Source organism: Salvelinus sp. IW2-2015, linkage group LG7, assembly GCF_002910315.2.
Source record: "Salvelinus sp. IW2-2015 linkage group LG7, ASM291031v2, whole genome shotgun sequence".
NCBI classification, from domain to species: Eukaryota; Metazoa; Chordata; class Actinopteri; order Salmoniformes; family Salmonidae; genus Salvelinus; species Salvelinus sp. IW2-2015.
The window spans coordinates 1,837,319-1,864,837 of NC_036847.1; the positions used below are offsets into that span (position 1 = coordinate 1,837,319).

At 44.0% G+C, this 27,519-nt stretch overlaps 1 protein-coding gene across 1 annotated transcript in view; it reads right to left on the reverse strand.

Annotated features, from left to right (window-relative positions):
- Positions 1 to 27,519, reverse strand: part of LOC111966184 (dedicator of cytokinesis protein 3) — an 83,521-nt gene that overhangs the window by 10,742 nt on the left and 45,260 nt on the right. The window contains exons 7-43 of the mRNA XM_023990623.1: positions 24,992 to 25,076; positions 23,664 to 23,705; positions 23,179 to 23,357; positions 22,580 to 22,661; positions 22,305 to 22,365; positions 22,039 to 22,186; positions 19,451 to 19,539; positions 18,455 to 18,580; positions 14,539 to 14,663; positions 11,268 to 11,430; positions 11,023 to 11,129; positions 10,745 to 10,916; positions 10,519 to 10,616; positions 10,291 to 10,374; positions 10,013 to 10,113; positions 9,719 to 9,800; positions 9,317 to 9,487; positions 8,377 to 8,569; positions 7,961 to 8,088; positions 7,229 to 7,375; positions 7,008 to 7,106; positions 6,836 to 6,930; positions 6,608 to 6,683; positions 6,144 to 6,244; positions 5,941 to 5,999; positions 5,685 to 5,833; positions 5,425 to 5,510; positions 5,274 to 5,300; positions 5,040 to 5,135; positions 4,857 to 4,917; positions 2,855 to 2,948; positions 2,564 to 2,712; positions 2,143 to 2,229; positions 1,728 to 1,832; positions 1,497 to 1,638; positions 1,257 to 1,423; positions 1,056 to 1,142 (exon numbers count right to left, since the gene is read on the reverse strand). Coding sequence (XP_023846391.1) covers positions 1,056 to 1,142; positions 1,257 to 1,423; positions 1,497 to 1,638; positions 1,728 to 1,832; positions 2,143 to 2,229; positions 2,564 to 2,712; positions 2,855 to 2,948; positions 4,857 to 4,917; positions 5,040 to 5,135; positions 5,274 to 5,300; positions 5,425 to 5,510; positions 5,685 to 5,833; positions 5,941 to 5,999; positions 6,144 to 6,244; positions 6,608 to 6,683; positions 6,836 to 6,930; positions 7,008 to 7,106; positions 7,229 to 7,375; positions 7,961 to 8,088; positions 8,377 to 8,569; positions 9,317 to 9,487; positions 9,719 to 9,800; positions 10,013 to 10,113; positions 10,291 to 10,374; positions 10,519 to 10,616; positions 10,745 to 10,916; positions 11,023 to 11,129; positions 11,268 to 11,430; positions 14,539 to 14,663; positions 18,455 to 18,580; positions 19,451 to 19,539; positions 22,039 to 22,186; positions 22,305 to 22,365; positions 22,580 to 22,661; positions 23,179 to 23,357; positions 23,664 to 23,705; positions 24,992 to 25,076 — 4,063 coding nt within the window. The remainder of the gene's footprint in view (positions 1 to 1,055; positions 1,143 to 1,256; positions 1,424 to 1,496; positions 1,639 to 1,727; positions 1,833 to 2,142; positions 2,230 to 2,563; positions 2,713 to 2,854; positions 2,949 to 4,856; positions 4,918 to 5,039; positions 5,136 to 5,273; positions 5,301 to 5,424; positions 5,511 to 5,684; positions 5,834 to 5,940; positions 6,000 to 6,143; positions 6,245 to 6,607; positions 6,684 to 6,835; positions 6,931 to 7,007; positions 7,107 to 7,228; positions 7,376 to 7,960; positions 8,089 to 8,376; positions 8,570 to 9,316; positions 9,488 to 9,718; positions 9,801 to 10,012; positions 10,114 to 10,290; positions 10,375 to 10,518; positions 10,617 to 10,744; positions 10,917 to 11,022; positions 11,130 to 11,267; positions 11,431 to 14,538; positions 14,664 to 18,454; positions 18,581 to 19,450; positions 19,540 to 22,038; positions 22,187 to 22,304; positions 22,366 to 22,579; positions 22,662 to 23,178; positions 23,358 to 23,663; positions 23,706 to 24,991; positions 25,077 to 27,519) is intronic.

Consider the following 27,519-nt stretch of genomic DNA (forward strand, 5'->3'; position numbering starts at 1 on the left):
GGTCTCTGAAAAATACAAGCTCCGACTGAGAAAATACGTCCAACTCGGAATTCCAAGTCGGGAACTTGGGCCTCTTTCTATAGCGCTGACCTGAAGATCACTAACGTTATGATTCAACCTTTTTTTTTTACATTCCAAAAATGTATTTTTATGCTGCTGCATAAATTACGTAATATGCCAGGGAGAAAGCAAAGAAAGTAATGCTAAGTATATGTTGATTCTGACTTGAGATGTTTCTAAGTAGACCCATGTGGGACATGTGTATTACCAGATAAGGAAAAACTCCAGGCCCCAGTGGTAAAAAATTGCCACACCACAGTTTGCTCGCAGTTGTCAGTTATCGTCAGGTATGTGGATGACCAGGGCTTGATTCATCCRCTGACACATTCATTGTTTCCTCTCCAAGCATTGTGAGCAAACCTGACAATTGTCTCTCATCACTGTACACAAACACTATCACATTATTACACATGTCAATGATTTTACTCCTTGCTTGGACTAACTCATTCTTAGCTCTATTGTCTGATTGTGTAGTGTGTCGTGTTATTGTTTTTTGTCTTCCCAGTCAAGTCCTGTCCTGCCCTCAGTGGAAGAGTTGAGCTCTTCTTCAACACCATCCATCCATGATGAGCCTGTCCTGCACTGAAGCCTATGAACATCTCAACCCATGTYCTGCACTGGTCAAGCCTCTGAACACCTCAACTCATGCCTCATTCAATCACTGCTCTGATCCCTTMCCAACACTATAAGTAGCCCTCTCATTCCCATTCCCCATAATATTGTACTATAAATTACTTTATTAAATGCTTTAGTTAAAAATAATTAGTCTTTGACGATTTTTTAAACACACTTTGTCGACTCCGTGCGGTMCGCTCCTATACCGTGGGTCTCCCATCCTCCTCRATTTTTWWAAAAGTCACCAACCTCCACTGCTGTACGCGACCAATAAACTTCGATTTTGATTTGACACAAATTACGAACTCGCTTGCATCATCTGCCTGAGGCATCTGATGTCACAGTGTGAGATGCCAGTTTATGATGCCAGTGCTCCTCACCAGTTCTCTCCTCTCCACCTCAGCCCAGCGGGAGATGCCAGGGAGAGGACGAGACAGAATCAGGGTGGTTCTCTCAATCCACAGGCTCTGAAAACACACACACAAAACACTGAGTCACCTTCTGTATAGTAATTATACACCGCTTGTATCAACGGACAATTTCAGTTACATTCTATTCTAATTCCTTCCACACACACATACCCTGAACTCATTCTCCCTGTCCTTGGGTCCCTTGTGGAAGGGTCTGTCATAGTGAAAGCGAGTGACATTGTTAATGCGGTAGAAGCTCTTGATCCTCTCGGGTACGCGCTCCAGCTGAGGCACGTCAGTGATGTCTGACACTGGGGTAACCGCATAGATCTGCAGGTCTGAGGCCAGGCGTTAAGCCAAATATACTGACAGTTGAGTTGACAGACAACACATTGACCATGGTTAGGATACACTGAACATCACTTTGTAGGAGGGCGTCATCTGGTTGGTTGGGGTGCTGCATGGCAATGGCATGTGGGAATTCTCCCAGCATCCTTTGCTGAAAGTCCTCCAGTCGTTCATAGTTATAACCCCGGCACACAAACTCCTTATTCTGGAGAGAGAAGGGTTGTCATCCAACGGATACGTAAAACCAATTCAACATAATTTAGATAAAAGATCATGTGTGTGTGTTCATCTCACCCTGAGGAAAAAAGGAAACTTCCTGCCATAGAAGCCCATCCTAAAGAACTCTGGTTCAATCCTCTGCTGTTCTATGATGTTGTCATAGTACGCAGCCTCCATTTTCTGTAAAATACAAAAATACTTGATTCAACTCTAAGAGAGCATCTTGAGCTTTTATCAGCAACTCACATCAAATGAGGTTCCCTTGATCATAGGGGTCATAATGTTTTTGGTATTTCGTCAGTCTATTGCAATGTGAATAAATGTCCACATTGTGAGGACAAGAATTTATATTCAATTCCATTCCTTTCTACTTACTTTCCATCTTCGTGATGATGAGTAGTCACTGGGGGATAAAGTCATGGCTGTGAGAGAGCGAGAGAGAGAGAAAGAGCGAGGAGGCATACAGTGCTGGGTTGTCAGACAGACTCACCCGTATCCAGCTCAGGCTCTGGTAGTCATACAAGGTTTCATACTGGAAAGCCAGTTCCCGGCAGAGTGATATTCCATATTCCCAACACTGGAAAGAGATAAAGAGACCGAGATCTCACACATATGGAATGTCTCAATACATGTTTACAATATCCTGTCTATGGAACATCATTCTCAGGAGGATTTGAAGGGGGAAAATGTTGGATTTCCAGAATGAAACAGCCATCAACGACATCATGAACATAGAGAAGTGTTTCGACTTGAGATTCTGACTTGAGATGTAGACCCGTGTGGGACTTATGTAAAATAATATGTTTGATTTGAGTATCTCACATGAAACACTACCCAAAGTGACTGGACATAGCCCGACTTKCATTCCCCATGTTGTTTAACTTAGCTTGACTTGATTTAGCTTGGCTTGCCTTTCCCTTGTTAAAGTAGTGGAGCACTTTGCGGCTGAGGCCCTCTTTGCGTTGCCACTCGCTCTGTGTGGGATAGTGGAGGAACTCTCTGAGGGGTCGGTCCTCCCAGTGCAGCAGCTCCCAGTACAGCAGCAAAGTAAATGCTGCCTCTGGTGGTGGGGAGGACACAGAGGTCAAAGGTCACCACGATTAACCATCATTGACTTTACATGGTAGTCCTGGCTGTCACAGGGTTCTAATACTATACAGTGTGAGCACGTTGAAAGTGTTATATACATCCCAACCAGTTACCTGTGTAGTCCTCTGCATGCAGGTGCAGGTCACACAGCTTGTGGATGTAGCGGATGTACATGTCCTCCTTGTTGATCTCCGACTTGTAGAAGTTCTGGGGAGGACAGATAAATGGAAGCAACACACCACTACATGGATATACAGTAAGCACACACGGGTATTATTATCTGGCCTAAATGAGGTACAGTAACGGTTAAAATCTGACAAAAAATCTGACAATTAATCTTGATGGTTGTAAAGTCGTCTCAAATAAAACTGTGAAGGACCTCGGCGTTACTCTGGACCCTGATCTCTCTTTTGACGAACATATCAAGACTGTTTCAAGGACAGCKTTTTTCCATCTACGTAACATTGCAAAAATCAGAAACTTTCTGTCCAAAAATGATGCAGAATAATGTATCCATGCTTTTGTTACTTCTAGGTTAGACTACTGCAATGCTCTACTTTCCGGCTACCTGGATAAAGCATAAATAAACTTCAGTTAGTGCTAAAATGGCTGCTAGAATCTGACTAGAACCAAAAAAATGTATCATATTACTCCAGTGCTAGCCTCCCTACACTGGCTTCCTGTTAAGGCAAGGCTGATTCAAGGTTTTACTGCTACCTAACTACAAAGCATTACATGGGCTTGCTCCTACCTATCTTTCCGATTTGGTCCTGCCGTACATACCTACACGCGTACGGGTCACAAGACGCAGGCTCCTAATTGTCCCTAGAATTTCTAAGCAAACAGCTGAGGCAGGGCTTTCTCCTATAGAGCTCCATTTTTATGGAATGGTCTGCCTACCCATGTGAGAGACGCAGACTCGGTCTCATCCTTTAAGACTTAACTGAAGACTCATCTCTTCATGGGTCATATGATGAGTGTAGTCTGGCCCAGGAGTGTGAAGTGAACGGAAAGGCTCTGGAGCAACGAACGCCCTTGCTGTCCTCTGCCTGGCCGGTTCCCTCTCTCCACTGGGATTCTCTGCCTCTAACCCTATTACAGGGCTGAGTCACTGGCTTACTGGTGCTCTTTCATGCCATCCCTGGAGGTGCGTCACTTGAGTGGGTTGAGTACTGACGTGATCTTCCTGTCTGTTGGCGCCCCCCCTTGGGTTGTGCCGTGGCGGAGATCTTTGTGGCTATACTCAGCCTTGTCTCAGGATGGTAAGTTGGTGGTTGAAGATATCCCTCTAGTGTGCGGGGGCTGTGCTTTGGCAAAGTGGGTGGGTTATATCCTTCCTGTTTGGCCTGTCTGGGGGTATCATCGGATGGGGCCACAGTGTCTCCTGACCCCTCCTGTCTCAGCCTCCAGTATTTATGCTGCAGTAGTTTATGTGTCGGGGGGCTAGGGTCAGTTTGTTATGTCTGGAGTACTTCTCCTGTCTTATCCGGTGTCCTTGTGTGAATTTAAGTATGCTCTCTCTAATTCTCTCTTCTCTCTTTTCTTTCTCTCCTCGGAGGACCTGAGCCCTAGGACCATGCCTCAGGACTACCTGGCATGATGACTCCTTGCTGTCCCCAGTCCACCTGGTCGTGCTTTGCTGCTCCAGTTTCAACTGTTCTGCCTGCGGCTATGGAACCCTGACCTGTTCACCGGTCGTGCTACCTGTCCCAGACCTGCTGTTTTCAACTCTCTAGAGACAGCAGGAGCGGTAGAGATACTCTTAATGATCGACTAAGAAAAGCCAACTGACATTTACTCCTGAGGTGCTGACTTGCTGCACCCTCGACAACTACTGTGATTATTATTCTTTGACAATGCTGGTCATTTATGAACATCTTGTCCATGTTCTGTTATAATCTCCACCCGGCACAGCCAGAAGAGGACTGGCCACCCCTCATAGCCTGGTTCCTCTCTAGGTTTCTTCCTAGGTTTAGGCCTTTCTAGAGAGTTTTTCCTAGCMACCGTGCTTCTACACCTSCATTGCTTGCTGTTTGGGGTTTTAGGCTGGGTTTCTGTACAGCACTTTGAGATATCAGCTGATGTAAGAAGGGCTATAAATATAAAATGCCTCACCATGAGGTTGGAAGAACCACCTATTTTCTTGTTCTCCATCTCATCTCCTTTCATACAGTCCCTAAAAGCAGAGCAGGCTTGTCATGTCCCATCTCTACAGTACATCCCTTTATCAATAGTCAATGTTAGGATATTAACATGTTGTTTATGATCTGTAATCCAATCAATCAGTAGTAACAATACCTGTAGTCTAGCAAGCGCTCCATCAGTCTCGTGACGGAGGTGACAAACGAAATGCCTGTCTCTCTCCATGTTTCCTGCTCAATTTTTTCCAGTAGGCTAAAGACAGAGACAGACAAGCTCTATGTTACTGGTGCACAGTAACATTGGACATGGAACTGTAAGCACTGATATGTTTGAAAGGACCATGATAGTGGTAGAGCTAAGGCTTGGGCTGTTGAGAAACGGATAACTTACCTGGGGTAAGGCCCAAACAACTGGGTCCTGAATGACACAGCAGAAAGACCCAAGAGAAGTCAGAAGCATAGAAAACGACAGTAGTACAGCACACTCAAGTAACAATTTGGCATTGAGTATGAATAGAAGACTGAGGTTTGTTGGTGCTTACAGCAGGCCAAAGAGCTCTCTGTGATTGCCGTCCCCTTTCCCATCAGCCACCATACTCTCCAGCTTGTCCATCAACTCTGCTTCCACCTACACAACACAGAGGTTAGTGTATCAAGCAATCAATGACCACAACATTTTCCTAGACACGTATAGCAGTAAAATCATAGATCCATAACATAGTTATGATATTGGGTGATAACCTGTAGTAATACAAAGCCTACAAAGGATGAGTGGTGTCACGCAGCAGGGGACAGTACTGACCAGCTTAAAGTTGCCGTTCTTCCTCTGCTCCCAGTCCATCATGTCATGGAAKATGGGGATCATGATATTCCGGACTTCGCTCTGAGGCACCAGCGTCACTCCCAGGAACGGACCCATCATTCCAGGGATAAAGTGGGGCTTATTCTCACCTGGAGCACACAGAGGAGGCATAATACAGATGTTATAAACACACATGACATTATCCTTGAAGGCTAGAATGACAAGACAGTTGTATATGAAKGTAGTGTTATCTTACCAAGCTTCTGCCACATGCTGAAGAGCTCATAGGCCATCATCACCCTCATATCTCCATACCTGCAGAGAAGGTACATGGGGAGAATGTAGAGAATACTAGCTACTGAGTGACCACACGTAGGTAGATGTGTGAAATGTCTTTAAACTATATATTTCCTGAGTGTTTCAGGATATAATTGATGGACATTGAACAGCGGTCCTTACTTGTCCAGGACTTTCTTCCTCTTGGACTGGGTCAGGGGCTCCAACTGCAGACTGGGCTGGTTGATGTACAGGACCGTCAGGCTGAAGAAGGAATTCCACACCTGGTACAGAGAACACACACACACAAACATCAACCCGTATTTTGATTCCAATAAAGTTCTATCTACTGTATACACCTTTTTATTGGCCCCTTAGTTCACCATCAGGTTTTGCAGTTCCCCTCTAGGCATAAATCCAGGTTGGACAAAATCAGCCACATTGGACTGGAGACAGATCAGAGAATAACAACATACTGTAGTTAGGAAACCATGTACAGAAATAAAAGACAGTCCTTCGTAAACAGAGAAAGACATGGATAGAACAGCAGGTTCGGGGTTGACTCCTCCGGGATATTGAAGGCTCTCGTTTACTTGCTTACTGCTCTTGTTCAACATGACACTTCTCGTCTCTCTACAGAGGCACACCTTGAAGTCAAAATCCGCCTCTGAGAAGTTCTTGTGTAACGCCGGAGACAGGTACTGTGTTGTCGCCACGATGACACTGCAGAAGGAGACAGCAAAACGTTATGATAAAAATAGATGTCACATGGGATCAGAGTCAGGAGAGTGTCATCTCGTGGTTGGATATGTTCCCTTRTCTCATATAGGAGGCAATATGAAGGCAGTGTTATAGGTCATCTAAGTCAGACTTACTGACTGGTCAGTAGCCTCATGACACTCCAGTCTCGGGGGAAGATGGTGAGCTTCATCAGGTTCCGGAACACRCWGAAGATCTTCAACAGGAACTCCTGGAAGACAAATGAATTAGCTGGTGTTGGATTAGCAAGTTCCTCTGTCAGACTGAGACTGACACAGCAGCACTCGCCTTGAGTTCCTCTTTGCTGTGGAAGTTGTTGAGCAGGTGGTGGAAGTGGATCTCTGTCATCTGTCTGAGTAGAGACAGCAGAGTGGACACATACTCCCCCTGGATAGGCAGAAACCCACCCATATTAGAGAGGTTACATGCATTACAAAATATATACAGTATCTGTTCCATGTAGTGAATAAAGATCCAGCCAGACAGTGTAGGAGAGGAGAATCGCTGACCGTGATCTCAGCGGTGCACTGGGGACAGCGCTGCCCCCTAGCTGTCTCCAGAGACTGAGACTTGGACATGATGGACAACAGAGTCTGGAGCAGAACATCCAACAGGCTCTCCACCATCATCTCTACCTCCTCCTGCACAGAAGACTCCTAGGAATAGAGGGAGAGAGAAACAGAGAGGGAGAGAGAAACAGAGAGAAGGAGAGAAGTCATGGAGGAGACAGGTGAAGACCGAGATAGAAGGGGAGACAAAATAGGGGGAGCGATGAGCAGTGGTAGAGAAGAAGAGAGACAGGGAATTTAATTAATGTATTTGCATAAGCTGCTTGACAGACCATTTAAAAGATAAAATCATCCCTCAACATGAAGTGCCCTACATAATAATGGATTCACAATAATGTCTAAACAATGACATGGTGTTATGCTTGCCTTAACAAGCCTTGGCAGTGTATAACGTTTTACCAACTACTCAGTCGTCTCATATATAATTCCATTTAAAACAGGAAATGTGAAAAAATGTTTAGCTAGGATTACTAGGTACAGCAGATGTACTAGTAACCAGTTATGGTACAGAAAAGTAGCCGCTAACCACTGATACAGGGTCAGATATAATTTAATCCCCCTAATGATTATGATTAGGCCTGGGGGTAGCGTAATCTGATCCTTGATCTGTAGTTAAGGGCATATTCTTCCAACCCTTACAGCTACAGTAGATTCAGTGGTGATGTGATGTACCATAGAGCTGGTCTTGATGATGGAGAAGATGCTGGTGAGGATTCCTGAGCAGATCAGCAGCTCCCTCTGCTGGCGCAGGTGCAGGTGGATGTGATGCAGGACCACCGGCAGCAAGATACTACGAGACTCTGAGAGGGGGAGAGAGAAGGAAGGAGAGGGGGAGAGAGAAGGAAGGAGAGGGGGAGAGAGAAGGAAGGAGAGGGGGAGAGAGTGGGAGGGGGTATGGAGAGCGAGTGAGATGGGGAGAAAGTGAAGGATCAAATGTAGAAAGATATTTAACCAGCTTTAACCCTTGACTTTTAGATTTTTTTGTCCTGACAAAGACCCAGTTACACCACCTATTAAATTCCCACTTTGGGAGCATCAAAGTGTTCACAGACTCATTTTGTGTAAGTTATGTTGTCCTGTAGTCTTACCAGGGAAGAAGAAGAGCCTGCTYTCGACGGTGCGGGCGATGGACTGCAGTTTGACCACATCCATAGACTGGCCGATGTCCACCGTACTGGGCATGCTCCCTAACGTGCCCCGGACGTACTCAGCCACCTCCTGCACTGTGAACATCTGCAGCAGCTCATCAAAAATGTCTGGGAAACTGTTCAACAACGCCGCCTGACAGGGTCAAGTAGAAGAGAGAAGAAGGGAGGGAGATAGAGGAACCGACAGAGAGGGAGACAGAGCGACAAAGAGAGAAGGGCAGAGAGAGAGGAGCAGGCCTTTAGATCATTCGTATTCCTCCTTTCTATAAATGACACTATGCCATCGGTAAGGTAGTTATAGTAACATCCATACAGGGCGCGTAAAGAGACTTAAATCTTAAAATGTCCTATAAAAAGAAGAAACATAAACAGGGCGGGTCCATACTCGCAAACTMTTGCTTAAACCGGAGGTAGCCGTTTTAAACAAAAGGTCTAAACCTCCGGTTTAAGCAAGAGTTCGCAAGTATGGACCTGGCAGTGTGACGCATGTCTGATTGAGGGAGGTTTACAAGCTGACAGAGAGCAACTGCTGCACTGGGTCACCAACACAAGGTGGCACTGTGACTTACTGAGACAGGAGAGACCCCTGGAGCATGACTACCATAGAAAGGCATGCAGTTGATCACACCCCTAAACTGTCCAAGAGCAAGCCAAGGATGGGACAACAGTAAAAGGAGGAATCAGAGCAAAAAATAMAATTATACAAATGACAAATGCATTACATGCAAGCAACAGATAGACAAATCAGTGCATTTTGACTGGTCTTCTATGTAGAAGAGGAGGACAATACCCAAGGTCAAGAACTATAACACTTCAGCCTTCTGGCATAAAGACAAGCTACATTATATACAAGACAGACATGACGTTTTGATGTTCTGACCTGTGTGAAGACGAGGGTCTCAGAGCTGCGGCTGTCCAGACTCAACACAAAGCGGATGGACTGGAAGAGCTCCTGGATGCTGGCTCTGAACTGATCCTCCTCCATACCACAGGTTGCCCGCGAGTACAGGATCCGAGACTGGACGATGAACTTAAACAGGTACTCCAGAGCCTGCAGGGTGGACAGAGGACGGAACAACATTCAATTACATGTAAAATACCATTATTTTATAGTATGTGTTCTGTTGTGTTATGTTATGTCATGTCCTATTTCCTTTCATCTATAGGCGTGAAGTCTAAATGTTGCATGTTTGGTAAAGAAAAGCATGTTGGGAGTGTCTAACAGTGTGAAGGTTCACTCCGTTTGTCCAGACCTCCTCTCATGTCCTGATGTGAGCTTTACCTTCATGGCCTCTTGGATGTGGTCCTGTCTGACAACCTCAGCAGAGCGGTCCATGTACCATTTCAGACAGCGGATTAGCTCTCTACAAAAACACASAGTAAAGTGTGTAAGACAAAGAAAATGCACATTAGCATCATACTATAATTCTGTATTATTGCAGAGAGCAAGACAAATCTTGTATAATACGTTATGAGCAAAACAAAAACTGCTATGGCATCCACTCAGGAACATAATACTGACATCAAGACCTCTCAACCAATAGAAGCAGTTTAAATGGTATACGTGGCACATTACTTGTAGGCCAGAGCTCCTGCAAAGTGGTTCTGTATGTAGGCCTCCATAACAGGCCGGAAGTGGTAGAAACGACTGTCCCTGAGAAGGTTGATGATAAACACCTGAGGGCAAAAAGACAGACAGAGAGGAAAACAAAAGATAGGTTTTAGCCATAATTGAGAAAATGAGATTATGATGTAGTTACACACATGCACACATTCTCACACATGTAGTAACACATACACATGCACTATATTCCATTACATTGAATGAGGTTGATMTCTCCATCTTTGACCTACCAATGACTGGAAAACCAGCGGTCCGTATTTATCGGTGTTGTCATCCAGGAGACAAAACAGTGTATCCAGGACATCTCGTAGGAACTGCAGGAGAGAGGAGCCAGCTCAATCATTTCATCATCATAGTTCCCCAAAAACATGTCTAGTCACAGATCTGTTAGTGTTTGGCCAAACAGTCAAGACGGCGTTTTCCTAGATGTATGTATTGATTGACTAAAAGAGTGTTGCCTTGACAATCTCCTCTCCGTTGATGTGGCGTAGTCTGCCCAGGATGTCCAACACCCTGTCAGTGTGGGCTTTCCAGTTCAGTAGGGCCAGGAGGTCCACTGGAAACAGAGAAGAATAGAATAAACAGAAATAGATGTAAAGCTCTGGCTAAAGACGGAGGCTAGGACAGTCAAAGCTCTGTTACAGCGCTGTGTGAGTGTGGTGAGATGCACAGTGTTGGCCGTACCGTTCTGGGTGAGCTTGGTGGAGCAAAGCTGTGTGGAGACCCAGAAGGTCTCCTTGGGGTTCCTCTGGAAGGGCAGGGTAGAGGGCAGGTTGGGGCAGCTGTTGAAGTCCTCCTTACAGCAGGGCATGCTCAGGTACAGGCCCTGGTTACTGAATGTTGCATTCTCATCACACTGGGGAACAGAGGCACAACATAGACATGTGTTAGATAGAAACGACAGAGAATAATGTGGAATAGCTGCCATATGCAAGCATTGGTACATGTCTGTGTGGCCCCACCTTATAGACATAGAGCTCATGGCTCTCGTCTGATAGCGTGGTCCCATCCTCCCTCATCAGAGGAGTGAAGGCAAAACCAAACAGCTTCTTCTCCCCTTTGTCTTTAGCTGAGGAGAGACACAAWWKGCGTTACCGAATAGTTTATACCATCTACACAGCATAGGCAATACCATACACAATTCTGTATTGCTATCAAGTTCATAACAGCAATATGTTGTAAGTCATGTCTAGAGCTGTTGACCTACTGGAGCAGTGTCTAAACTCGAAGCGCAGGTGTGATCCTCTGAAGCGGTCTATGGGGATGGGTAGTTTGATCATCTCACTCCAGCGAGGGCTGTTGTTGTGGTAGAGGACAAAGGACCGGTGCTCACTTGTGTTGGGCTCCCCACTACCCAGACTGATACAGTCCTGATGGTGGGAACAGAGAGAGGAAGAGTACTCTTAATTTGATCACTCTTTTGTGGCGGCAAATGTTCCTGCGTATCAGCAAATTTAAACGAGCCCTGTGATTTAGATGCAGTATGTTCACTGATTTAGATAAGGTCTTTTTCTCACCAGGGGCAGTCAATAATTCAGACCAGTGCCAGCTGTCAAGTGTATCCAAAATGCAGCCATACAGTAGACTACACCTAAACTATAGCCTATCAAAACTAATCACACACAGGCCTATAATACCAGATGTAAAGAAAATATGAAATTGACTTTAAAAAAAAACAGCCCATGATATTTTAGATCTACAGTATACCCTGAGTGTACAAAACATTATGAACACCTTCCTAATATTGAGTTGCACCCCCTTTTGCCCTCARAACATTCTCAAATCTTTGGGGAATGGATTCTACAAGGTGTCCAAAGCTTTCCACAGGGATGCTGGCCCATGTTGACTCCAATGCTTATAAACTCAGCAAACAAAAGAAATGTCCCTTTTTCAGGACCCTGTCTTTCGAAGATAATTCGTAAAARTCCAAATAACTTCACAGATCTTCATTGTAAAGGTTTTAAACACTGTTTTCCATGCTTGTTCAACGAACCATAAACAATGAATGAACATGCACCTGTGGAACGGTCGTTGTAAAGGGTTTAAACACTGTTTCCCAGACACTAACAGCTTACAGACGGTAGGCAATTAAGGTGACAGTTATGAAAACTTAGGACASTAAAGAGGCCTTTCTACTGACTCTGAAAAACACCAAAAGAAAGATGCCCAGGGTCCCTGTTCATCTGTGTGAACGTGCCTTAGGTATGCTGCAAGGAGGCATGAGGACTGCAGATGTGGCCAGGGCAATAAATTGCAATGTTCGTACTGTGAGACGCCTAAGACAGAGCTACAGGGAGACAGGACGGACAGCTGATTGTCCTCGCAGTGGCAGACCACATGTAACAACACCTGCACAGGATCGGTACATCCGAACATCACACCTGCGGGACAGGTACAGGATGGCAACAACAACTGCCCTAGTTACACCAGGAACGCACAATCCCTCCATCAGTGCTCAGACTGTCCGCAATAGGCTGAGAGAGGCTGGACTGAGGCCTTGTAGGCCTTTTGAAAGTCATGTCCTCATCAGACATCACCGGCAACAACATCGCCTATGGACACAAACCCACCGTCGCTGGACCAGACAGGACTGGCAAAAAGTGCTCTTCACTGACGAGTCGCGGTTTTGTCTCAACAGGGGTGATGGTTGGATCCGTGTTTATCGTCGAAGGAATGAGCGTTACACCGAGGCCTGTACTCTGAAGCGGGATCGATTTGGAGGTGGAGGGTCCGTCATGGTCTAGGGTGGAGTGTCACAGCATCATCAGACTGAGCTTGTTGTCGTTGCAGGCAATCTCAATGCTGTGCGTCACAGGGAAGACATCATCCTCCCTCATGTGGTACTCTTCCTGCAGTCTCATCCTGACATGACCCTCCAGCATGACAATGCCACCAGCCATACTGCTCGTTCTGTGCRTGATATCCTGCAAGACAGGAATGTCAGTGTTCTGCCATCGCCAGCGAAGAGCCCGGATCTCAATCCCATTGAGTACGTCTGGGACCTGTTGGATCAGAGGGTGAGGGCTAGGGCCATTCCCCCCAGAAATGTCCGGGAACTTGCAGGTGCCTTGGTGGAAGAGTGKGGTAACATCTCACAGCAAGAACAGACAAATCTGGTGCAGTCCATGAGGAGGAGATGCACTGCAGTACTTAATGCAGCTGGTGGCCACACCAGATACTGACTGTTACTTTTGATTTTGACCACCCCCCTTTGTCCAGGGATACACTATTCAAAATCTGTTAGTCACATGTCTGTGGAACGTGTCATGTTCATACAAATATTTACACGTTAAGTTTGCTGAAAATAAACGCAGTTGACAGTGAGAGGACGTTTCTTTTTTTCTCTGAGTTTACAATGAGTGAGAAAGTTAGACGCACAAATATCATACCCCCCCCCCAAAAAAATTATTGGGGGTATGATATTTGTGCGTCTAACTTTCTCATTCATTATTATTCATGGTTCATTCAGGACTATCTGTAATCATAATAGCATCCACATGAATGTAGAAGTGTTTAGAAACATACTCTATTCTTATTTCTAATAAAAGCGACTCCAAAATGACACAAAACATTATTTACCAATTATTTATATTGGGCACAAAACAATCTGAAACATGCATCCAACAAATGTGTATAGTCACAAGTTTGATGTAGTCATTGTGTGCTATGAATATGGGACCAAATACTTACATTTGTACTACTTTAATACACAGAAGTGAATTGGTCCCAATACTTTTGGTCGCCTAAAATGGCTGGACTATGTTTTAAAGGTGCTGTAATTTCGAAAACAATTCACCCAATATGGATGAAAATATTCAAAAAATTCAGCTGACAGTCAGCACTTTAATAGTCGYCGTATCATTTCAAATCCAAAGTGCTGGAGTACAGAGCCAAAACAACAAAAAATGTGTCACTGTCCCAATACTTTTGGAGCTCACTTTATGACCATTTATTATMATCCACATGAAATGTGCTGTAGTGGCGCCCAGTGGACCTGCAGTTAAGGCTCGCACACATGCACAGAATTTGCACAGTCACAGTCGTTCAGCGCGCTGTGTTTTAGGTACCACCCGCTGTAGGTGCCTGACTACCGCCATTTTTCTTGCGGTTCCACATGTAAATTCAGTGTGCACTCTGTTCGCAAATTACATTCAGAGGTGCTAAGTACTCTTGACCAGCAAACACTATTGGTGTGTCTGAACCCTAATGTACAATGTTGGTACGGTAGTSCATTGTATACAAACACTGCTTCCAGCTGCCCCCTGGCAGCGATTCTACATATTTCTTCAGATTATCAATTCCTCATGCTGTAGGACTATTTTCCTCCTGCCACGAAATGGGTCAAATAAAGATTCAACATCTGTAGATGGATGGATAAATAAATGAATGGATGTATAATGGTGTTATAGTCTATCAAATWATTGAAATAAAAAATCCCCAAACAATTACGACAAACCAACAGAAATGTTCTCTCTTACCTTGAGTGTGTCCCCATCAGCGTAAAGCACATAGACAGTGACCTCAATGTTTTTCTGGACACTCTTGCCCCCCCTCTCAAAGTCCCCACGCTCCAGGGTCAGGTACAGGTCATTACGAGTGTCACCTAGGATACGGACACARTCAAACCATGATGTTAGGCACTAACACAGTGTTCAGTCTGAGACTATTCTCTCAGGTCTTCCCAGATACAATGTCACTACAGTTCAGAGGAATAGGCCTTCCAAGCCTAGTACAAAACCTGTCCCCCGTGTGSTGCGAATGGAAGTTTCATGAGCGCGGAATTGTTCGTTTCTCTTTAATTATACTCTGTTTTTGTCTTCTTCTATAATTTACCTGAGCCCCATGTGATCCTGGGGTGGCACAGATGAGTGTGAACATTATGAATAAGGATGCAGCGATGACACCAAACATTATTGTTCTTGTCAACAACAAAAAAATTGCCCTCCTGAGCTGTAATGTACACACTAGYGTATAACTGTCTCAGCACCCCTTGTGAGGTCAGTGCTTAATGGAAAATATATAAATGACTACAGTGAAAGAARATATTGCAGTTATTTATAAAATCAGATTACTGTTATTTACAGTACCAGTCAAAGGTTTGGACACCTACTCATTCAAGGTTTTTTCTTTATTTGTACTATTTTCTACATTGTAGAATAATAGTGACGACATCGAAACTATGAAATAACACGTGGAATCATGGAGTAACCCAAAAAAGTGTTAAACAAATCTAAATATATTTTAGATTTTAGAATCTTCAGTAGCCACCCTTTGCCTTGATGACAGCTTTGCACACTCTTGGCATTCTCTCAACCGGTTAAAAAATATGGTTATAAAATCTATTTTGATTTATTACTATTTCTTCACTACTATTATTCTACAACGTAGAATAATTAGGTGAATGAGTAAGTGTGTCCAAACTTTTGACTGGTACGTGTGTGTGTGTGTGTGTGTGTGTGTGTGTGTGTGTGTGTGTGTGTGTGTGTGTGTGTGTGTGTGTGTGTGTGTGTGTGTGTGTGTGCGCGTGCGTACACTGTAGTATTAATCTCAATTGAGGCCTAGAAGAGGGATGCCGAATGATGAAACAAGTTGAAATAAACATGTGAGAGAAATGCACACATCTCACAAAAGCGCACACACACACACAACTTGCATTATTGTCCTTTAACTCCTTTATTCTTTGAAGACCTCAGTTATTTGTTTACAAATGGTCATGGTTTTAGCTTCTGACCAAAATGTTGTCAGAAGTATAGAACAACTGCCTACATTCTCCCCAGTACAGACCTAACTGAAATGTGTTTATTTCAAGTGAAACATCTGGTTGTGAGCATTTTGGTGTCTGGTGTCCAACTGGTGTCCTTCTGAACATTAGGTTCGCTCACCTAATTATTCACTTCCCTTGAACGAAACACTAGCCATAGTTTCTGGAACCCCTCCCTACCAGCTACTCCGGTCGACAGCCACAAAGTCATAAACCCCGCCTATTTCTACTATTTCTATCATCTTAAAATCTGATTTTAAATCTAACCATAGCCTTAACCACACTGCTAACCCTAACAGTAAATTAAGACCAAAAAGCAMATTTTTGTTTTCATACATTTTTACGATATAGCCAATTTTGACTTTGTGGCTAGATGATGTCAGGGATACCCAGTTTGCATGTGATGGCCCTGCTGAAAACCTGGTTCTGTCATCCTACCCCCTAACACCCTATCCCCTACCTCAGGGTTCCCCAACTACTGGCCCGTGGGTGATTTTATTTGCCTTCCCTACCAATTTCTGAGCCCCCAAAAAACATTACTATTGGACAATTATTTTTTGACATAAAAGACTGTAAAAACACCAGCAAATCAGCTCCAAGTCATTTTAATTTTGGAAATCTTTTCCAAAGTATTCCCGCGCATATAGTTGAAGTTTACATACACTTTAGCCAAATACATTTAAACTCAGTTTTTCACAATTCCTGATATTTATTCTGAGTAAAAATTCCCTGTCATAGGTCAGTTAGGATCACCACTTTATTTTAAGAATGCGAAATGTCATAGTAGAGAGTAGAGAGAATGATTTATTTCAGCTTTAATTTCTTTCATCACATTCCCAGTGGGTCAGAAGTTTACATACACTCAATTAGTATTTGGTGGCATTGCCTTTAAATTGTTTAACCTGGGTCAAACGTTTCGGGTAGCCTTCCACAAGCTTCCCACAATAAGTTGGGTGAATTTTGGCCCATTCCTCCTGACAGAGCTGGTGTAACAGTCAGGTTTGTAGGCCTCCTTGCTTGCACACGCTTTTTCAGTTCTGCCCACAAATTTGCTATAGGATTGAGGTCAGGGCTTTGTGATGGACACTCCAATACCTTGACTTTGTTGTCCTTAAGCCATTTTGCCACAACTTTGGAAGTATTCTCTGGGTCATTGTCCATTTGGAAGCTTTAACTTCCTGACTGATGTCTTGAGATGTTTCTTCAATATATCCACATAATGTTCTTCCTCATGATGTATCTATTTTGTGAAGTGCACCAGTCCCTCCTGCAGCAAAGCAACCCCACAACATGATGCTGCTTGCTTCACGGTTGGGATGGTGTTCTTTGGCTTGCAAACCTCCCCCATTTGTTCTCCCAACATAACGATGGTCATTATAGCCAAAAATATATATTTTTGTTTCATCAGACAAGAGGACATTTCTCTAAAAAGTACGATCTTCGTCCCCATGTTCAGTTGCAAACTTTAGTCTGTCTTTATGGCGGTTTTGGAGCAGTGGCTTCTTCCTTGCTGAGCGGCCTTTCAGGTCATGTCGATATAGGACTCGTTTTACTGTGGATATAGATACTTTTGTACCTGTTTCCTCCAACATCTTCACAAGGTCCTTTGCTGTTGTTCTGGGATTGATTTTCACTTTTCGCACCAAAGTACGTTAATCTCTAGGAGACTGAACGCGTCTCCTTCCTGAGAGGTGTGACGGCTGCGTGGTCCCATGGTGTTTATACTTGCGTACTATTGTTTGTACAGATGAACGTGGTACCTTCAGGCGTTTGGAAATTGCTCCCAAAGATGAACCAGACTTGTGGTGGTCTACAATTTTTGATTTTCCCATGATGTCAAGCAAAGAGGCACTGAGTTTCAAGGTAGGCCTTGAAATACATCCACAGGTACACCTCCAATTGACTCAAATGATGTCAATTAGCAAATCAATTAGCTTCTAAAGCAATGACATTTTCTGGAATTTTCCAAGCTGTTTAAAAGGCACAGTCAACTTCGTGTATGTAAACGTCTGACCCACTGGAATTGTGATACAATGAATTATAAGTGAAATAATCTGTCTGTTAACAATTGTTAGAAAAATGACTTGTGTCATACACAAAGTAAATGTCCTAACTGACTTGCCAAAACTATAGTTTGTTAACAAGAAATTTGTGGAGTGGTTGAAAAACGAGTTTTAATAACTCCAACCTAAGTGTATGTAAATTTCCGACTTAACTGTATGTGATCAAATCAAAGTTATTTATCACATGCTTTGTAGACAACAGGTGTAGACTAAGAGTGAAATGCTTACGGGTCATTTTACAACAATGCAGAGTTAAAGTTAAGTAACAAAATCAAATTGATCGTATACAAATTTTTACATGATTATGTTTTAGTCCAATATTATATCTGTTTGGGCATTTTKCGGTCAATTTGCAGTCTTCAAATTATTTGTTCATATTTTCCGGCCCCCTGATCATCCGCTCAAGAACAAATCGCACCATGACTGAATCTAGTTAATGACCCCTGCCCTACTCCCTATCCCCTACCCCTGACCTGGCACAATGACGTCAGGGAAGCCCAGTTTGTGTGTAAATGGCCAGGGCCCTGCTGAACAAGGCCTGGTTCTATCATCCTACCCCCTACCCTTCACCTGGCATGATGACATCAGAGAAGCCGAGTTTGCGCATGATGCCCAGGGACCTGCTGAACACAGCCTGGTTCTCCCTCCTGATCTGATCCAGTTCCCCCCGCAGCAGCTGTAGAGAGATGATGAGGCCTGGGGAGGGAAGGCGGGAGGGAGGGAAGGAGGGAGCACGCGAGCAAAAGGAGGGGAAAGAGGAAGAGGACGATAGAGGGAGGGAGGAGAAGGAAAAAGGAGAGAAAGAGAAGAGAGAGAACGAAAGAGAGAGAGAGAGGGTGAGGGAAGAAAAGAGGGGTATTTAAGGGACGTTAATCAGAGTGCGGGGGAGGTAGAGACAGGAGCATGGATGGAGAGATGGGAGTCAGAGCAAGGAATAGGAGAGAGAAAAAGTGGTTGGGTGGTATTAGGAATAGAAAAACAGAGAAGGGTTTTGGAGCAAGACAAGATGACTGAAGTCAGTGACTCACATGATGCTGCAGAAACATACCAGTGAGAGACGCAGAAAAAAAACACAGAGGGACATAAAGATGTTTGTAGTGCAGACATTCTATCAGTCAAACTAAAACGTACGTTTGTTTGAACTGACATACCTAACCACAGATAATACAGTATATCCTCTATCTCCTGTACATACGCAGTTAAACATCAATAATAACAGCCCTTTCCTTCCGCTTAACCTTAATGCTGATTGTCACGGTCATGGTGATCAATACTCAATCTTCGAGGASAGAAGATGTTATGCATCTCATAACACATGTCTAAAACGTTCTTTACACCTTACCTTCTTTCTTAGTTGGTAATTCACACCCTTTAACAACATAATGTCCTAGAATTCCATTTCAATTTAGTCCATTTAGGAGATTGTCATTTAAATTCAAGAATTGAAAACTGCCATTTATCTTCGATGAGGATGACTCATTTCCAATTTTTACTTCCTGAATTGACTGAATTGAAATGGAACTGACCCCACAGATGTACAGTCCTGAATGATGTCATCATATGTACCATAGTTGGTGCTAGGAGCTGAGTACTTGGTACTGGACTTGCGGATGATGTTCTCGTGGATCTGAAACCACTCATTCTCATTATTACATCTGGAGAAAAAGAGAAGATGGAGCGAAGCATTAACGACACACACATTAGAGGGGGACAGATGGAGAGATTTGGACGGTTGCCGGGGGACTAACTGAACAGCATGTCCCAGAAGCGTTTTCCTCCTGGACAAAAGGTACCAGCTGGGGGACACGCTATCAAGCAGCATATTACCACAAATTCACAGGCCACTAAGCTGAGGTGACAGAAAGTTCTCCTCTCCACTAGGAGAGGAGGCCCAAGGGCCCCTGGGAGAGGCATGGGGGGAAACGCACATGCTGGAGCCTTATCGGAGCGGACAGTTTAGGAGGCAGCTCTGTGCTCACTCTGCTTGCTTTTTCTGAGACATGTGCAAAGGGCTAATTATAATCATCATCACAAAAATAGTTCATTTTATAATGCACAATATCTTTAGTGTACGGTATCAAGCCTTTTCAAGGTAAGATACACTATATATACAAAAGTATGTGGACACCCCCTCAAATTAGTGGATTCGGCTATTTCAGCCACACCCGTTGCTGACAGGTGTATAAAATTGAGCACACAGCCGTGCAATCTTTATAGACAAACATTGGCAGTAGATTGGCCTTACTGAAGAGGTCAGTGACTTTCAACGTGGCACCGTCATAGGATACCACCTTCCCAACAAGTCAGTTCGTCACATTTCTGCCCTGCTAGAGCTGCCCAGTCAAATGTAAGTGCTGTTATGTGAAGTGGAAACATCTAGGAGCAATAACGGCTCTACCGCGAAGTGGTAGACCACACAAGCTCACAGCACGGGACCACCTAGTGCTGRAGCACGCATTGCGTAAAAATTGTCTGTCCTCGGTTGCAACATACACTACCGAGATTCAAACTGCCTCTGGAAGCAACGTCAGAACAAGAACTGTTCGTTGGGAGCTTCATGAAATGGGTTTCCGTGGCCGAGCAGCCGTACACAAGCYTAAGATCCCCATGCGCAATGCCAAGTGTTTGCTGGAGTGGTGTAAAGCTCGCCACCATTGGACTCTGGAGCAGTGGAAACGCGTTCTCTGGAGTGATGAATCACGCTCACCATCTGGCAGTCCGACTTACGAATCTGGGTTTGGCGGATGCCAGGAGAACACTACCTGCCCCAATGCATAGTGCCAACTGTAAAGTTTGATGAAGGAGGAATAATGGTCTGGGGCTGTTTTTCATGGTTCCTGGCTAGACCCCTTAGTTGCAGTGAAGGGAAATCTTAACGCTACAGTGACATTGTAGATAATACTGTGCTTCCAACTTTGTGGCAACAGTTTGGGGAAGGCCYTTTCCTGTTTCAKCATGACAATGCCCCCGTGCACAAARCGAGGACCATACAGAAATTGTATGTCGAGATTGGTGTGGAAGAACTTGACTGGCCTGCACAGAGCCCTGACCTCAACCCATCGAACACCTTTGGGATGAATTGGAACGCCGACTGCGAGCCATGCTTAATCGCCCAACATCAGTGCCCGACCTCACTAATGCTCTTGTGGCTGAACGGAAGCAAGTCCCCTCCGCAAAGTTCCAACATCTAGTGAAAAGAAGAGTCTAGGCTGTTATAGCAGCAAAGTGAGGACCAACTCCATATTAATGCCCGTGATTTTGGAATGAGATGTTTGACGAGCAGGTGTCCACATACATTTGGCCCTGTAGTGTATGTTGGGGGAAAGGGCATTGAAAAGAGCATGTGCCACAGTAGGAATCAGTAGTGTCGGGCTAGGCCACATCCAACACACATGATACAGACCCCTGAAAATGACAGAGATGGAGGAAGAAAGAAGGAGGACATACAGTGAGAGATGTGCTATAGCTATCTGTTGATTCGCTGAGTCAGAATGCTTCGTTCTGTGTTATTTTCCCCTTCTACTCCTCCTCAAACTTTGCCCTCCAACTTTGTTCATTTGTCTAAGTGTCATCTCCATCATGCTCTCATACACACACACATTCTCTCTCTTTCTCTCTGCCTTTCAGTCTTCCTGTCTCTCTGCCTCTCTAATCTCTTCATTGCTTGGCGGGGGTACAGGAGTGTCTCTTGAGTGGTGCCTAACAGAGGGAGCCAGATTCACATCACACCAGGAGCACAATCTTAGGCCCTGGTTGAGCAGATATCGATTTTCCAAAGGACACTTCATTATCATTCTGGTCCAAGTGCACAACACATCAAAACAGTCAAGCGCTTGGTAGGGGACATTCACACAACATTGGTAGAACATTCATGCCTCGGTAAAAACAGCAGAATGACAGCCAATGGCATTGTCTCCAGAGATCMTTTTTCTGTGATATCTTTGTGAAAGGCTGATGACACACTACAGTGTTCAGTTATAGTGTGCGGTATCAGCAAAAGAGCAGTTTAGTATTTTGAAAAACTTTAGTTTGAATGTTAGTTCATGTGCGTTGCCCCTGTCGAATAAATAAATAGATTGTAAGTCGCTGTGGATCAGATCATCTGTTAAATGACTGAAATGTAGAAGGCGAGTCAGGATCAGACAGTGACTCACGTGTAGACTTTGAGCACAAAGTCCTTCTCCTCTTTGAGGTCAGTGATAGTGTGGAACACGTCACTCATGGCCAGAGCAGCACAGCCGTACGGTCTCCTGTACTGCACGTGGGGCGGACCCTTCTTTGAGTCATTCAACAACATACGACCTGGAGACAACAACATCAAAAACAAAGCATTAGCTCTATATGAGGGGATGCTTACTTTCCAAGGTTTCCTGGAATGAACATTGTGATATTTCTGTTTCTCCATCTCACATAAGCGTACCAGTTCGTATGACATGTGCTACAATGTACAGGTCTCTCTTCAGGTCTTTACTGCTCAGATCCTAAAAATAAAACATAAACCCACTATTAACAAGACAATACTGTAGCATATTCAAAGTACATTGATGTGAGGCATGTGTTTACGTACACAACACWTTATTTACTTACATTTGTTGCTGTTTTACCGTGGTTGCTGTTGAATAACATATCTAAGAATAGCTCATCTAAGGTAAAACCCTATGAGCCATCATCTAAGGGTGGAGAGCGGAGAGTTACCGTGAAGAGAGCACACAGACGGTCCACCTTCTCTGGGTTCTTTGGCCCTCCATTTTTGTTCAGTCTCACCATAAACTTCTCACTGAGGAGGAAGACATATTTTACAGTACATGAATCAAGGCACATTGTTTTTCATTTAATCCTCATTTAACCAAGTAGTCCCATTGAGATCATTCTATTTTGCAAGTGTAAGAAACCTTGAGCTTTACAATGCGGTGCTGTCTGGGGTGTAAATGGGTCACATGAGGGAAAGGCCTTGCGCTGAGTAAGGGTGACATGTTGTGGGTGTGGTGTGTGTCTACTATGCCCTCTAGCACCTGCTCTACTTGGGTTGTTTGAGTGTGTGTGTGTGTTCTGCATGTGCATGCCCTGTGTGTGTATGAGTTCTGTGTGTCCCCGTCCTGTATGTTTGCTGTGTGTGTCCTGCAGCCCTCCCTCCAGCACCTGTTCTGCTCATTGTCACATGTACCGTAGAAGTAAAATAAGATGTCCTGTGGCTCTCTCTCAAGTAACTGCCCTGCTTGCTTTTGCACATGTGCCTGTAGAGTTTGTGTTCATGTGTCCTGTGTGTGCTTATTTAGTGCTGCCTGTGCATATACCTGATCTGTTTGTTGTCACGGGTGTCGTAGAGGGAGAAGAAGACGTCTGCCTCCTCGCTGATGGCGTTGTAGGTGAAACTCTTAAGGTTGATGAAGAGGTGGTGYTGCACCGGAACACGRCAACCGTCTCCATGGCGCTGACGCACGCTGTCGCCCTGAGAACGATCGGACGACGAACACTAACAAGACAGGTCCTTACTGAGGGGCAAAGCTCTGACTGCACCGCACACATGCTACGTCTATCTACCCTTTGAAGGTTGTCACGGTGTGGTGGACATGTTCGTGGATGCGTTTTGTCAGCTAGGTGATCGTTCACATGGAAWGGATTTGTGTTGGGTTTGTGATAGGGTTGATGGTTATTGTGATCATTCAAAATGGTGGCATGGGTTTTGTCAGTAAAGTGCCGTGTCAAATTAGTTCTCATGCATATAGTGTATCTCCACCATTATCTAGCTACTGCATAGCGGATTATATTGAGTTCATACCTGGTTTGTGCTTGGCTGGCCACAGTGTCTGCTGGATGCATGCTGTGGGGTACATAGAGAAGAGTGATTTTAGTTTAGTCAACCATTCTATTATATTCTTACTCATGATCAATACACTAATTCCTCACAAAGAATCCACACCTGTTGTATAGTACCGTGCAATAGAGGCATGAATTCTGATAAAAAGGCGCCCACCAATTTTGCCTAGAGGTTGCTTCAGTGAGCAGTATCCCTTAAAATAAGCCCACATGAGGCAAAACATGAGCCCATGGTAGAGGAGAGRACAAAGCACATATCTCCCACACACACACAAACCTCTCTGCTCTGCAAACTAAGAGATCTCTTTTACTCCTACCTGAAGAGGTGCCAAGGCCTGTGTGCCCTGCCAAAAACAAGCTCACTTTCATCTACCTAGTGAGGAGGCTTTTGGCAGGGACGAACCACACTGTTGTTTCTGGACCGAGCACTTAATGCACTAACAATCTGCCTGCAAAGCCGATAAAAATGGCACAGGAATAAAAGGCGACTGCGGGGCAGTTGGAGACGGTATTAGACCAGCATATTGACCCTCCACTATTGGTCAAGACTGTGTCTCCTGTTTCCAAGACGGCCTCCCCCAAAACATGACATCTACGTCTGAGCAGTGATTACACTTTCCTAATTCTGGATCTGGCAGAGWAATTCTAATCGCCTTTTACTGGGGGTGTACACTTAGCTTACAACTCCCTAATACGTTACTACAGCTTATTCCAAATTCCAAGAGCACATTTGGGATATATCTTATTTATAGAATTGTGGTTAGTTTACATAACCCAGACTGTAGTATGTAAATTACAATAACCAAAACGATTGTTTTTTCAAAGCCTCTCACAGGGTTGTCACAGTGCATCTAGTTAACATTCACATTTTGGTCATGTGTGCGCTTGTAGAGGGACACTCAATATGGCAGAAATGTGGGCTTAAAGAGTAGGGGGGATGAACTGGCTTGATCCACAAAARCAGAGTTGTGCCACACGCACCAACGCACAAAAACCCTTACTAAGAAAATGCATACAAGACACATACATTCACAAGTGCACAAGGCAGACAAACACAAATCATACAGCACACATGCACACACACAGATTATGGAAGTACCCTGTGCCTGTATAATAATATTAAATTAATAAACACATTATAATAATGCACATCTTGAGGGTCACTGTTCTCTTATTTCCCAGGGGTTTGATAGAGGAAATGATGTGTATAGATTTGCATTCACACATAACACCCATATAGAATGGCCATGTAAAGAATGCAACATTAATACCTCCCCATGTTGACCATACCATTTTGTAGAGTTCAGATGCACTGATATGATCCGGATCCACCATTTCAAACTCCTTTCTAGGAACAAGGTCCAAGCCAAGGTGCCTATTGAGAGAGAGATGGGGAGAGAGAGAGAAAGAAAGAAAGAAAGAGTGAGAGAGCGAGAGGTGGGAGGCAACAAATCATAACATTAACCATCCAAGAACACACAAAAAGCATTTCCTCTCATCTAAAAAAAATATTTAAAAAAATACCCCTTATATATCTTAAATACTCTTCTAAGCAAGCATAGAAGGCATTTAGGTCTTGTTCAGACAGCTATTATTATTAAGCCCTTTATCTATGAGATGAACTCATTGATACTATTGTGATGTCTCTGCGTGCAGTTTGAAGGAAGTTGCTAACTAGCGTTAGTGCAATTGCTAACTTGCGTTAGTGCACCTCCAGTCATTGCATCAACTCAAGTTACCATTGGCTGGCGAAACTACATCTAACGTCCTTCATACTGGATGCAGAGACTTAATGGTATCCATGAGTTCWTCGGGCTCTCGTTCATCTGGCTCTCGTGCTTCATTGCCAAAATTCCAAAATAGCCCTTTTGTAAGCAGGGGTTGAACAAGAGCTAATTGCCTTTTATACTTGCGAGAGCATGAGCGCCTGGCTTTGTCTGAAAGTGGGGGGTGCATTTTTTTGCAATTATTTTGTTGATAAAATTATTTGTTCATATTTTTAGGAATTGCAGAAAAACTTTTTCCTGCAATTTTACACTGTTTCTTCACAGGGGAATCCAATTTATGAACAGTACACAACTATTTGAACTTCTTGAAGAAAAATCTRSCCTTAATGGCAATGTGTATAATCTCCACCCGGCACAGCTAGAAGAAGACTGGCCACCACTCAGAGCCTGGTTCCTCTCTAGGTTCCTGCCTTTCAAAGTGCTTCTACATCTGCATTGCTTGCTGTTTGGGGTTTTAGGCTGGGTTTCTGTATTGCACTTTGTGACATCTGCTGATGAAAAAAGGGCTTTATAAATACGTTAGATTGAAATTCGATTGATATAGGATTTGCCACAACATATTACATTGAAAATATGTTTAATGACTARATTACTAATCTACTCCCTTCCCTGAAAGTCCCACCCCCAATTAAATCCACCACATACCCCCATACCCCTAAATCCTTAAGAGTCCATAATCTAATTAACATAATAAAAAGTATCCCCGTCAAAATCTTTATTTTTTTGTTGCATGGGCCGCATCTCAATCCATTACATCTGCGGTGGAAAGTGACAGAGCTACAGCGCTGTTTGTAAGACAAGGAGACATCCTGAAATCTGTCTTCTCAAGAAAACGTCTGTAGTATCTGAATGGTTTGGCCTACTGACTAATATGGCCACTCTATTGAAAGACGAGACTATCAAGAGCACGATGGTGTTCTCCGTTTTGCTCTTCAACCCCCACAAGCCCCTCGGGACTTGTCTGCCAACTTCTGTCTGTAGCATCTGAACTGTTTGGGCTACAAAACTAATTTAACCCCACTGTGGAAAGGGGAGACTCACAAACACGATGGTGTCCTCCATTTTGCTCTACAACCCGATTTGCGGGCTGTTTCCTGGTCTGACAAACAGCGCTGTAACTCTGCCACTTTCCACTGCAGACGCGACAGGCTGACATAGGGGTATGTGGTGGATTGAGTTGCTGCCCATGCAAAAAATATATATATATATCTCAAGCTTAAAAACTGAAGGATTTTCATGGGGATTTGAATATTATGTTAATTAGATTGATGCACGGGGGCGTCAATAGACTTAAGGATTAACCGATTGATGTTGGGAAAATATATGGCAACAATGCACAGTGCTGTTAAATGCCTGCAGGTGCCTTTGGATTTTAAAACACCAGTGGTGCAACTAGTGCTTTCTAACTGAACCAAAAAAAATGGCATGCAGGAGGGAGACAAAAAAAAATTCAAGTGGGAAAAACCATTAATCTTGAGGGGGTGCAAAATGCAATCTGTTAATGATATAATAAATAAAGTTGACATATCCATCTTAATACAGACTAGCTCAAAACATTACTAMTCATTGAAAATGACAAATTTYCCAATGGATCATGACACTTTTCTGGTAAAAATGTGGGGATGCAGCTGCTCCATTTTCTCCATTGCTCAGGTGCCAACTGTATGACCTCGCTCTCCGTAGGCGATGTGAGTAAAACCTTTAAACAGGTTAACATYCGCAAGGCCAGACGGAAWACTATGAYACATACTGAGAGCATGCACTGAACAGCTGGCACATGTATTCTCCTATGCCTGACCCGGTCTGTAATATCAACTTGTTTCAAGCCTGTAGCACTCACATCTATAGCCCTGAAATGCTTATCATTCTGGCTCATACCAACACCATTATCGCCCCACTCCAATTCGCATACCGCCCCAACAGAGCCACAGATGACGCAATCTCTGTTGCACTCCACACTGCCCTCACCCACCTGGACAAAAGGAATAGAGTTAAAGTCGGAAGTTTATATACACCTTAGCCAAATACATT